This window comes from Bos indicus, chromosome 8 (genome assembly GCF_029378745.1).
Source record: "Bos indicus isolate NIAB-ARS_2022 breed Sahiwal x Tharparkar chromosome 8, NIAB-ARS_B.indTharparkar_mat_pri_1.0, whole genome shotgun sequence".
Taxonomy (NCBI): Eukaryota; Metazoa; Chordata; class Mammalia; order Artiodactyla; family Bovidae; genus Bos; species Bos indicus.
In genome coordinates, this window is record NC_091767.1 from 98,625,362 (window position 1) to 98,637,586 (window position 12,225).

General features: G+C 47.0%; 1 protein-coding gene across 1 annotated transcript in view; it reads right to left on the bottom strand.

Annotated features, from left to right (window-relative positions):
• The window catches only part of FRRS1L (ferric chelate reductase 1 like), a 28,218-nt gene extending 16,980 nt beyond the window's left edge, over positions 1–11,238 (bottom strand). The window contains 2 exon segments of the mRNA XM_070795236.1: positions 10,837–11,122; positions 11,124–11,238. Coding sequence (XP_070651337.1) covers positions 10,837–11,122; positions 11,124–11,225 — 388 coding nt within the window. The 5' untranslated portion in view covers positions 11,226–11,238.
• Between the last annotated feature and the right edge of the window lie 987 nt (positions 11,239–12,225).

Consider the following 12,225-nt stretch of genomic DNA (forward strand, 5'->3'; position numbering starts at 1 on the left):
AATTCTTCGGCGCTCAGCCTCCTTCACAGTCCAACTCTCACATCCATACGTGACCACAGGAAAAACCATAGCCTTGACTAGCCGGACCTTTGTTGGCAAAGTAATGTCTCTGAATTAGCTATAAGTATACATATATTCCCTCCCTCTTCAGCCTCCCTCCCACCCCTCCTCCACCTTACCCCTCTAGGCTGACTACCCTACATGTTGATCAAATGCTAAAGTACAACCCTACCTTCTCACCATCCTTAAGTACTTGGGCAAAATGCATTCCTTTTTCTACTTGCATGCTTGTTTTATGCTAAGTCCTGTGTCCACTTCAGTACTATAGACTGAGTTCTGCCTTGGATGAGTTTTTGGTATTTATTGAGTTCAATGCTACAACTATGTCAAGCATCTTCCTATACAGTCTTCCTTTTAGTTTCACTACAATGCCGTGGACATTTTTTTTCTCAGGACATTTATCCAGGAATGCAACGACTACCTATGTTGGTTAAGATTCTAGAGGTGTCTGAAAGAGATAATCCCACGTAATGTTGTTTCTGACTAAGGTTCCCCATCCTCTTCCATTATACTTTCTAGCATCTAGAATCATTCATCAGCATGCAGCAGGTTTCCAGCTCAATAAACGCCAGTCATTATTATTACTGGCTTATTATTACTGTTACATTTTTAAACTGACCATTGGGTAAGATTATCTTTAGAAGAATGGGTTTCTAAGCTCCAAGTAAGAGCAAGTTTTAGAACAAAGGTTACTTATAAATGTACTGAACTAGCTTATTTAGTGTTGGCAAATGGCTCGTTTGTCGGGGTTTTTCTAGCACTGATTCCCTTTTATCTTATATGCTTCTAAATCTTGGAATGAGAACTTAGGTTGTCAAATGAATTTCGGCATCATTTAATCATGTCACGTTTCTCTCATTTTGTAAGATGTTGTTAAAAGTTATTTATTTTTGGCTGCAGTGGGTCTTTGCTGCTGTGGGTGGGCTTTCTCTAGCTGCAGCGAACAGCGGCTGCTCTCCAGTTGCGCAGCGTGGACTTGCTGTAGTGGTGGCTTCTCTTGCTGCAGAGCACAGGCTCTAGAGAGCCTGTTTCAGCAGTTGCAGCACGCTGGCTCAGTAGTTGTGGTGTGTGGGCTTCGTTGTCCTTTGGCATGTGGAATCTTCCCAGACCAGGGATAGAACCTGTGTCCCCTGCATTGGCAGGTGGATTCTGAGCCACTGGACCACCAGGGAAGTCCTGTATAAAATATAACCAGGGAAGATGCTGTATAATAAAGAATTGGATGGGTTTTTGTTCCTGGTTCCTGGGTGGGAGGGAGAGAGACTCTAAATCCTTGGAATTTCCCAGTGGGTCTTTGTTATTCCTGAGCCCCTTGGGATCACACCTGCTTTTATGCTAAGAGATAAGATCACTCAGGATGGAGGCTGGTCACTAGGAAAGACCCAACACATGGGTACAGGTTTGGGGCTTTGAGCCAGCCCCACCTGGGGCAGGGAGGAGGCGAGGGTATAAGGGCTGGAGATTGAGTTCAATAATGTAGCTAATGATTAAATCAGCAATGCTTAGGTGATACAACCCCAACAGAAACTTTGGACACTGAAGCTGAATGCATCTTCCTGGTTGGTGAATACACTGAAGTGCCAGGAGGGTGACAAGTCCTGATTCCATGGAGAAGAATATTTCCTTCCAGGACAGGACATGAAAAGTGCATTTGTGGGCTCCCAGACTCTGACCTGTGTGCGTCTTCATTGGCTGTTTCTGAGTGTTCCTGAGTTCCTTGGTACTAAAACTGCAACTGTATGCACAGCCCATTTCTGAATCCTCTGAGATATTCTAGTGAATTACAGAACATGAGAGGGATTGTGGGTGCTCCTTGGATTGGTAGCCAGCTGGTCTGAAGTGAGGACAGTCTTGTTGCAGACCATGCCCTTTAACCTTTAACTCATGTTGGGCTCATGAGTGCCAGAACTGAATTTCAAGACAACAGCTGGGTTTGGTATCAGAAGATAAGCAGAGCAATATTTTTTTTTTCCTGAAATTAAATGATCTCCCTATTTGGAATAAAGTCAATTGGGACCACATGCCAATTTATAAGCTCCTATATCTCAGCTACAGCCCAGCCTCTACAGTCAGCTCTAGGATGGGCTAGGACTCTGCAAACCATATTTCTCCTCTGCCAGCTGGCTAGGTTCTGCCAAAAGGAAACATGAGAGGGAGGCTGGGAGGCAGGAGGATCTGCCAAAACAAGACCATTTGTTCCTGTTTGACAGCCGTCCAATCAGCAAGTCCTCAGCAACTCCACTTCATCCTTGCAGTGGCAATTGGTTTGAGTTTCCAGCCTTTTTTCTTTTTCTTTTCTAGCTGTTTTCTAGACTCCCAGAACCAGCCTCATCAAAGGAACCAGCATTAGCTGGGCAGACAGCCCACTCTCAGAGGATGGGTGAACCTCTGGGCTGAGGGCCCTTGTCTGAGCTCCCAGGTTCTCAAAACCCCAAGCCCTTTTCTCTGCTCCCTCAGCCCCAGGGCTGGCAGCTGCTTCCCACAGTGACTTTCTCTGAGCTCCCTTTCTGCTTCTGTAGTCCCCCAACACCTTCTCAGACAGCTCTCTGGGCTGGTCATCTGGGCTGGTTTTCAAAAAGCTTAAAAAACTGGTTTCTGGCTTTCCTACTGAACCTTTGGGTAGAGACTAAATGTATTAATCCTTAACTACCAGTACAATGTGTTTGTAGAAACCACATCTTATTAGCAGTTGTCATCCTGACATCTAGAAAATGATATTCAATTGGATCTATTTTGCACACATTGTACAAATTTATTGGAAAATTATTTTGATTGTAGAATTCTAATTTTAAGTACCCTAGGTGCACAGAATGAATGATATTTCTCTTCGTTTACAGAACACTCCATTGAATGGATATACCACCTGTTTTTAATCTATTCACAGGTTGACAGACCGTTGGGCTGTTTCTACTTTTTGGCTACTATGAATAATGCTGCCATGAACATCTGTGCACAAGTTTTTGTATGAACATATGTTTTAAGTTCTCTTGGAGTAGGACTTCCATGTCATATGATAACTCTTATGTTTAACTTTGTGAGGAACTATCAAATTATTTTCCAAAGTAGCTGTACCATTTTACATTCTTACAGCAGTGTATTGTGGAAGGGTCCTTTTTTAAAATTTTTATAGTCAGCCTAGTAGGTGTGAAGTGGTATCTCGTTATGATTGTGATTTGCATTTCCTTAATGACAAATGATGTTGAGTATAATTTCATGTGCGTATTGGTTATTTGTGTATCTTCTTTGGAGAAAGGTCTATTTAGAGCCTTTCTCCATTTTAAATAGGGTTAGCTGTCTTTTTAATGTTGGGTTGCAATGTACTAGCTTTTAAATCTCTGCTATGTCTAGGCTTAATAAGCTTCCCAGGTGGCTAGTGGTAAAGAATCCGCCTGCAATGCAGGAGATGCAGGTTCAATCCTTGGGTCAGGGAGATCCTCTGGAGAAGGAAATGCAACCCGCTCCAGTGTTCTGGCCTGGGAAATCCCATGGACAGAGGAACCTGGCCGGCTATAGTCCATAGGGGTCACAAAGAGTTGGACACGATATAGCGATTGAGCACACACACACGTCTAGGGTTATTTCCCCTTTTTCTTCCATTCCTAACATGGTCTGTCTTCTCTCTTTTTCTCTTGATCAATTTTGTCAGCATCCTATTGTGATAGTTAATTTTATGGGTCAACTTGGCTGGGCCAGGTGCCCAGATATACAGTCAAACAATATTCTGGATGTTTCTGTAAGAGTGTTTTTGGATGAGACAAACATTTAACATTTTAAATCAGTGGACTCTGAGTAAAACAGATTGCCTTCCATAATGTGGGCAGGCTTCTCCCCCAGCTGGGGAGAACAAAAAGACTGACATTCCCCAAGAAGAGTGAATTCTGTGGCAGATGGCCTTCAGCCTTGAACTACAACATTGGCTCTCTCTTGGAGCTCCAGCCTGCCAGCCCGCCCTGCAGATTCTGGACTTGCCAACCTCCAAAATTGTGTGAGCCAAGTCCTTAAAACAAATTTCTCTATTGGTCTCTCTTTCATCTACACACTTTTTCCCATCTACACACATACACACACACACACACACACACACACACACACACACCCTATCAGTTCTGATTCTCTGGATAACCCTTTCATTTGTATTTTGAAAAAATCATTTTTTACTTTTTTGATCCTCTTTGCAACCCACTCCAGTATTCTTGCCTGGAGCATCCCATGGAGAGAGGAGCCTGGTGGGCTACAGTCCATGGGGTTGCAAAGGGTCAGCCACGACTGAAGCGACTTGGCACACATGCACTGAATATTTGGTTTCTATTCCATTGAATACTGCGCATCTTTATTATTTCTTTCCTCCGATTTTCTTTAGAGTTATTCTTTTTCTAACCTCACATTTTTTTTGGCATTTCTCCTGTTCCCATATCAACATTTAAGCCCAACCATCAGCTGCCTCCAGGGGTTTCCGCCTGGACATTACACGAGCAAAGCGATTCCAGGCGCCCAACACCTCCCAAATGGTCTTCCTCCTATGTTTTCTGTCTTAGTGAAGAATCCCACCACCCTCCCCAGTCTCCCAACCCTGAAACCCTAGATTCCTCCACCTGGAACACTTTCTCCACCACCATTCCTTTCATTCCCACTCCTGAAACCCGAGCCAGCTTCTTGGCTATTGTACCACCTCCGCTCTGATTTCCCTACTTCCCCTCTAATTCTTCCACTGCCTGCCAGGTTTCTAAAACAGCAATCGGATCTTGTCACAGTGCTCCTTGGAGACCTTGACTGGCCTCTCCCCACCCTCTCCTACCTCTCCTACGCTCCGTCATCTTCCTGAGAAATATGGGTCGGATACCCAGACGGGCCAGCTTCTCATTCTCCCCTTAGCTTTGTCCATGCTCCCACTTTAAAAATTATTATTGGTTTTACATTATTTATTTACTTATTTTTAATTTTGGCTGCCCTGGGTCATTGTGGCAGTGCTTGGGATTTTCTCTACCTGTGGCGCATGGGGGCTTCTCTAGTAGCACACGGGCTTAGCTGTCCCGTGGCACACAGTTCCCAGGGATCGCAGCTGCATCCCCGGGATTGGAAGGCAGATGCTTAACCACTGGACCACCAGGGAAGTACCTTATTACTGTTTTTTTATGTTTTTGTTTATTTATTACTTTCCCTCCACTTTCCATTTTAGTGTTTTTTTTCCCCCCTCTCTCTTTATCTAAAATTAAAATTTGGGTTAAGACCAAATAAGATTGGCTTGGGGCCAAAATTTTTTTTCTCTTTCACTTCCATTCTTCTCACATGTGTCCTGTAAACCCCCCCAATAACTATTCTGTTTTGAAGCAGGATTAAAGCCATTTTTTTTCTCCCTTCAGCTATTCCTATCACACAAGAGGCACTTATTTTCTTGGTTCATTTTTCAGGTTCTCAACATACTTTTGTGGTTTCCATTCTTGTCGAACTCGCAGCCACTATCCATTCCTCTTTTGCAATCCCTTGAGCCTGTTTTGCCATACTCCACTGAGTGGTTAATGGCTTCTGGTTTGCTATTTATTGCTTCTAATTAACTCCTTGGATCATAGCTCTCAGGTATTAATTTAGTACTTAATTCCTTGTGAAGTTTTAACCAGAAATCATCTGTTCGCATCTTCAAGAGTGGCTGCATCAGCCACTTTCTCTTTCTGGACTGTCTGAATCACTTCTGCTTAGCAGAGCCACACAGCGAAGTGAAAATGTCAAGGGGCTCTGTAAAATGGAACATTCCACCCCCATGAAGTCTGTTCAGCAAAGCTTTCGTCGCAGCACTCCATCACTCAGGAACCTGCCGCTCCCAACGGACTACCCCATCACTTCCAAGCCCCTCTTCTCAGATTTGCCCATGAAAATGCCCCATCCTATCTGTTCAATTGCATTTCCCAGAGCAGGTCAGCACCTTGTACCACCTTATCCATAAGGTCAATCAATAAACCCACCGAGTTCTCTGCTACTTTCTAGCTGTGTGACTTTAGCTACAATATTTAAATCTTCTGTAGGCCAGTTCCCTTAATTCTAAAGTGGGAATGGCAAGAGTGTCTAAGTCAGAGCGTTGCCCTAAAGAATAAAGTTAATATGGATATGGTATTTAGGACAGGGACTGGCACATAGTAAGCACTTACTAAAAGCATGAATCAGTGTTACAATTGGGCTAGATTCATGGAGATAATTAATTTAGATTATTTACCTTTAAATTATTTACCCTTTCTGTTATTTGTTTTCGGAGAAGGCAATGGCATCCCACTCCAGTACTCTTGCCTGGAAAATCCATGGACAGAGGAGCCTGGTAGGCTGCAGTCCATGGGGTCGCTAAGAGTCGGGACGACTGAGCGACTTCACTTTCACTCTTCACTTTCATGCGTTGGAGAAGGAAATGGCAACCCACTCCAGTGTTCTTGCCTGGAGAATCCCAGGGACAGGGGAGCCTGGTGGGCTGCCGTCTCTGGGGTCACACAGAGTCAGACATGACTGAAACAACTTAGCAGCAGTAGCAGTTATTTGTTTTTGTTTTATTCTTCTGCCCCCAAACAGTATATATACAGTTTCTACTTTTTCACTGAACAAGGTGATGCTATCTTTGTTCAAACCGAAGTACAAATGAATAGATACTATAGCATGTACCCATGTTGGAAGGCTGTCTTTTTAATCTTAGCATACATGCTTCCCTGGTGGCTCAGACAGTAAAGAATTCACCTGCAGTGCAGGAGACCCAGGTTCAACCCCTAGATTGGGAAGATCCCCTGGAGAAGGGCATAGCAACCCACTCCAGCATTTTTGCCTGGAGAATTCCATGGACAGAGGATCCTGGTGGGCTATAATCCATGGGGTTGCAACAAGTTGGACATGACTGAGCTACTAACACTTTCACTTTCAATGCCCAATTTGATTTTCTGTTTAGAGAACCCTCAGAACAGGAGGTTTGCCCATAATCATGCAGTAATCTGTTTTATATTCTATTGTTATACTGAATACATAGATTCTGGCTTGAGAATCTCAAGGGGAAAAGGTATGAATTATAGGATTCAAGCACCAAGAACCTATCCAAACTCAACCACAGAGAGTTCAAGGGTCACAGCAGGGTTAGATAGTGTGCTGTGGGAAAATACCTTGCCTAACAGCAGAGAATGGGAGGAAAAATCAGGGAAGACTCCCTGAAAGAGGTGGCATTTGAGCTGGGACTGTAAGGAAGAGTGGCAGGGGCTAAGACAGTGGGAGCCCCCAAGAATTCTGAAAACTAGCATCATTAAATCAAAACATAACTAAAGTTTAAAAAACAGACATTTCAGGAGGTGATTAGAAACATCAAATTGGCCAGTGTTCACTCTCTGGCCTGGGGGACTTGCACAATCTGGACACTGGAGAAATGGTGTCTGAACAAGGTAGATAATGGTCACTGGGCTGTCCTATAGTTTCAGGAAATTCTCTATTCCATTATTCTAATTCCCTTTTTCTGATTTCACACTACCAGGCTGCTTTTTTTTTTTTTTTAATTCAATCTGTTGGCAATTTTCAACTTGAGAAGGGGATACCCTGCAAAGAGAAAACAAGTAGCCCAATCACAGAAAAAGATAACCCCACTTGCACTGACAGAAAGAAAGAATAGTTTAAAGGTACTATTCCCACCTCTTTACTTGCCACTTCCTTCACCATCAACTAGGCTCCCTCCTTCCTTCTCCACTGAATTCATCCCAGGAGAACTTGCCCATTGCCTCTCATTTTCCGAATCTGTCAACTACTTTAAGTCTTCCCTGGGCCTCCCCATGGCACAGGACACTTTCTGATGCCCTCTTTTCCTTTACCTTCTGGGTGGGACACCCTTCTGGGACATCCCCTGGTTCTGCTTCTCCCTCTCTGGCAGCACCCCTTTAAGGCAGTGTCACTGATGATTTCTGAGGATCTTGGGAAAGTCTCTACTCAGGACCCACAAGGCTAAAGCCTAGGTCCAGGGTAATCTGGGAGAGGTGCTAACCCCTAAGAGGCTTACCCCACAGACATCCCCACTAGCATCCACCAGATGGTTGTAGGGTCAGCCTTTGAAGATAAGCAAAATGGTCAAAGAAAGGAGCAAAGTGGACAAGGAAGGCTCAGTGCAAGGGAGACAGGGAGTGAGAGATGGCTGTAAAAGAAAGTTGAGTCGGAGAGAAAATGCCAGGTATAGGAGATGAAGCTTCATCCAGGGAGGAGGCTGGAACTATCACAGATTTTTGAGGGTTAGAGCCAGGCTTCAGGCAGCATGTGCAGAATGGTCAAGGGTGGCAAGCAGACAAACTAGCAATCTGTACACCAATCCCAGGCCTTTTACCCCGTGGGGTCACCTCACCTCAGTGCCTCCCCCTTCCGTCTCACCAGAGTCTCCTAGACTTCCTGGTTCAACTCTATAAAGCCTTTCTCAGGGCTGCAGCCCACCTGGTGTCCACGTTCATAAAACTGCCTGGACTACACAACTAACTCCATTCTCTCTGCATATACAAACTGACATGGAATCTGACCTTGTCCTCCATTAGAGAGCAGGTGCCCAATGAGAATATAACTTCTCACATGCCACCTCTGAGTCACCTGGCCGTGTGCTAAGCAGACTATGAACAGCATCACTATGTATTAAATGCTTTCAGAAAGAGACGGCTTTTGTATTAATACCATGTAGCCTTTGTTTTGGGGTTGCTTTGGGTTTTTGTGGCTGTGCACAGGGTTTCTCCAGTTGAAGCAAGCAGGGCTTCTCTCTAGTTGTGGTGCGCGGGCTTCTTACTGCAGCGGCTTCTCTTGTGGAGCATGGGCTCTAGGGCACGTGGGCTCAGTAACTGCAGCTCACGGGTTCCTGAGTACAGGCTCAGTAGTTGTGGCGCGTGGCCTTGGCAGCCCTGCCACATATGGGATCAGGGATCAAACCCCTGTCCTCTCTCTGCATTGGCAGGTGGATTCTTAACCACTGAAGCACCAGGGAAGTCCTGTACTGTGCATTCTTAGAGCCGTAGATTCGACTCTGCTTGCTGTCGTTCTACCCTGCCCCTGCACTCTCCTTCTCCCTGGCCACATGGCTGCCCAACTAGAAGACTCCACTATCAAGCCTCCCATGCAGCTAAGTGGTATGATTAGGTTCTTGCCAAACGAATGTGAATAACAGGGATTTGTGCAACCAGCCTAAAAGGTAACTGCTTGTCCTGAATTTCCTCTCTTTCTCATTTCCTCCAGCTTGAAATAATCCATGCAAGCAACATGACTTCCACGTGGATGAGGACAAAGCCTTAGGGCATGCAGGAACAACAAGGAAGGAACCTAGGTCTCTGAATGACATTGTGGAACAGAGCTGGCCTACCAGTCTAGATAGTCAGACTCATGAGAGAAAAATAAGCTATCTTATTTAAGCCACTGTACGTTGGGGGTCCCTGTTTCAACAAGTAAGCATCTACCCAACCAATCTATTTCCCCAAGTCCATTTCTCCATAGAATACAGTAAGTCCAATATTTGAACTAGTCATATTCCTTTCCAGCTAAAAGGCAACATTTCCCAGTCTCTTTTGCACCTATGTGTGAGCACATGACTAGGCTGTGGCTAATGAAGTGTAAGTGGAATTGTTTCATGGGATTTCTGAGTAATCTCTTTATAGTCAGTGACCTTCTTCTTCCCACTTCTTTCCCGCTGTCTGGAAAGTGAATGTAATGGCTGGTGATCAAGCAGCCATTTTGGGCCATGAAGTTACAAACTAAGAGTTGTGAAGAAGCAGAAGACCAGGATTAGTGTCTCAGATGACCAGTTCTAGACTGCCTGCTTCTGGATTTCTTTACGTAACAGAGGAACTTCTATCTTACTTGTGTTGTTAATGTGTGTTTGTTGTAGGTAGCTAAACTTAATCCCAAATAACAGATGCACCCAGCATCGTATTGGCTGCTGGGACAGACAACATTTCAAACCCCAACTTGATTCTTAGATATTCCTCTTAGCAGAAAAAAGGAAAATCACTTTCCAAACAGCAGAAATAAGAAGCCAGTTTCCATTCCTTCTGAAGAGAATCAGCTTAGCTTTTGTGCTCACTGAAATATTGCCTGTGCAGGGAGGTCTGCATGACAAACCCCCAATTGCTGGACCCAGGAGACCCCAACGATGGTGGCTCACACTAGGGGTCCATGACATGTGGGAAAACAGTACTGAAGGGGGCTGGAAGTGGGGAAGGAGGTGTGACCCAGCTCTTGGGGGGCTGGGCAGCGAGCAGGAACAGAACGCTGAAGTTGGGACACTAGCCACGGCAAATTTAGGTCAATACAGACATGGAGGAAACAAGGCAATCTCTCTTTAAGAGGGGACTTGGGCTTCCCACCAGCTACTCTGATTTCACACACTCTAGGCCAGATGACAGTCTCCTCCCTTACCATCCACTACCCCATCCCTGTCACAGACAGACGCTGAAAACTGCGGGGGGGGGGGGGGGGGGGGAAGCGGGGGAGAGCGCGAGGGGGGCGGGGGGGTTGACTCAGCCCCACCTGTCCGCAGGTTCGCAGGACTTGGCTGACCACCTCCCTCCCGGCCTCAGTCTCCCCACCTGTAAAGCCAGCAGCGAGTGGAAGGCACTGACAGCTCTCCGGATCTCTTCTCCAGGCCGATGGGCAAGGTGAGCCTTGTGCTCCGCGGTCGGGCCTCGGCTGAGCCAGCGGAGCCTCCATTCGCCTCCTAACCGATTCCCCGCCCCCCACCCCACTCCTGCCGCCTCCGTCCCCGATCCCGGGTCTCCGCTCCCGCAGCCCCTCATCCTCCCGCAGCCTCACCCTCCTCGGACAGGTAGCGCAGGTCGTAGAACTCCCCGGCGAAGGTACCGTAGGAGGAGTCGTGGCGCGGCACCGTCTCGTCCGCGCTCGAGTCCCCCCGCGCACGGCCCCGGGGTCCCCGGCCCCCCGGGCCCGCGCCGTCGTCCGCCGGGCTGGCTGCACAGGCGGCCGGCCCGGCCAGCAGGAGCAACAGCAGCTGCGCCCAGGACCGGCGCGACCGCGCCATCGCTGCGCACGGATCCCGCAGCCAGGCCGCTCGGGCCGCAGCGGGGGCGCCGCGGGCGCGGGGCCGGGACTGCGTCGCCGCCAGCACGCGTCCGCCCCTGGCCTGCAGCCCGCGCAGCCGCGGAGCCGCCCGCACCCGCCGCCTCCCAGCCCAGGCTGCGCATCCTCGCTCGCGCCCGGAGCCTCGGCTTCTTCCTAACATCCTCACCTCCTCGGCCGGACTGTCTCTGCCTCCGTCCTTTTCCCCATTTCTCCTACCTCCTCCCTCCATGAGTCTCTCACCGAACAGATTTGACCCTACTTCACTCTTGCACCCTACACCACTCAAAAAGTGGTCCACGGACCTGCAGCATTAGCATCCCCAGGTGCCAGGAACGTTAGCATCACTAATCTCTGGCCCCACGGCAGACATCTATATGAATCAGGATGCATTTTTCCAAGATCCCCGGGAGGCCCCAGTATACGTTCCCATTTAAGAAGTGCTCCCCGGAGGGTTCACCTTGGGGCACACCTTGTCCGTGTCACTGCCTCCCCGACTTTGTCCCAGCACTTTTTGGTTTATATACAGCACTCGCTGTATCCATTATTTCTTGGGGTCAAGACTGGAAAAGTTGAAATAGCAAGACCCTCACTTTATAGATAGGTAAACCGAGGTCTTCAGAGCCAGAGGGGAACTAGAACCCAGCTCTTTGGGCTGGATTCACCAAGACTTTTGGAGTGTGTAGTCAGAGGCTGCCCTTGCCCTTGAGTAACATGCCCCTTTCAAAATCAGGCAAGTGGTTTGCTGTTTCCCCACAGAAGGCAGGCACAGGCCTTGGCTGGCCCAGACTGTGGGATTCCAGACTTTCCCAAACCCTTTCCTGCTGCGTGTAATTCTCTTCCGGTTGTTTACTTTGCCATTCATTCATTCACACCAAGCACTTACTTACCACTTGCCAGGTTCCTAATTCTTTCCTAATGATGGTTTTGGAATGATAACACATTCAAACTGCTGTTTTCCACTAGAAAACATGGACACAATTCTTTTTATGCTGGTGTTTCAGAGCCAGCATTCTAGCTTGCTTTTAAATTTTATTTCATAAACAAAGAAAATAATTATGGTGGCAGAAAAGTGTAGAGGTTTCTAATGTAGAACCAGAAATCAGGCTGTTTGTGGTGGTGATT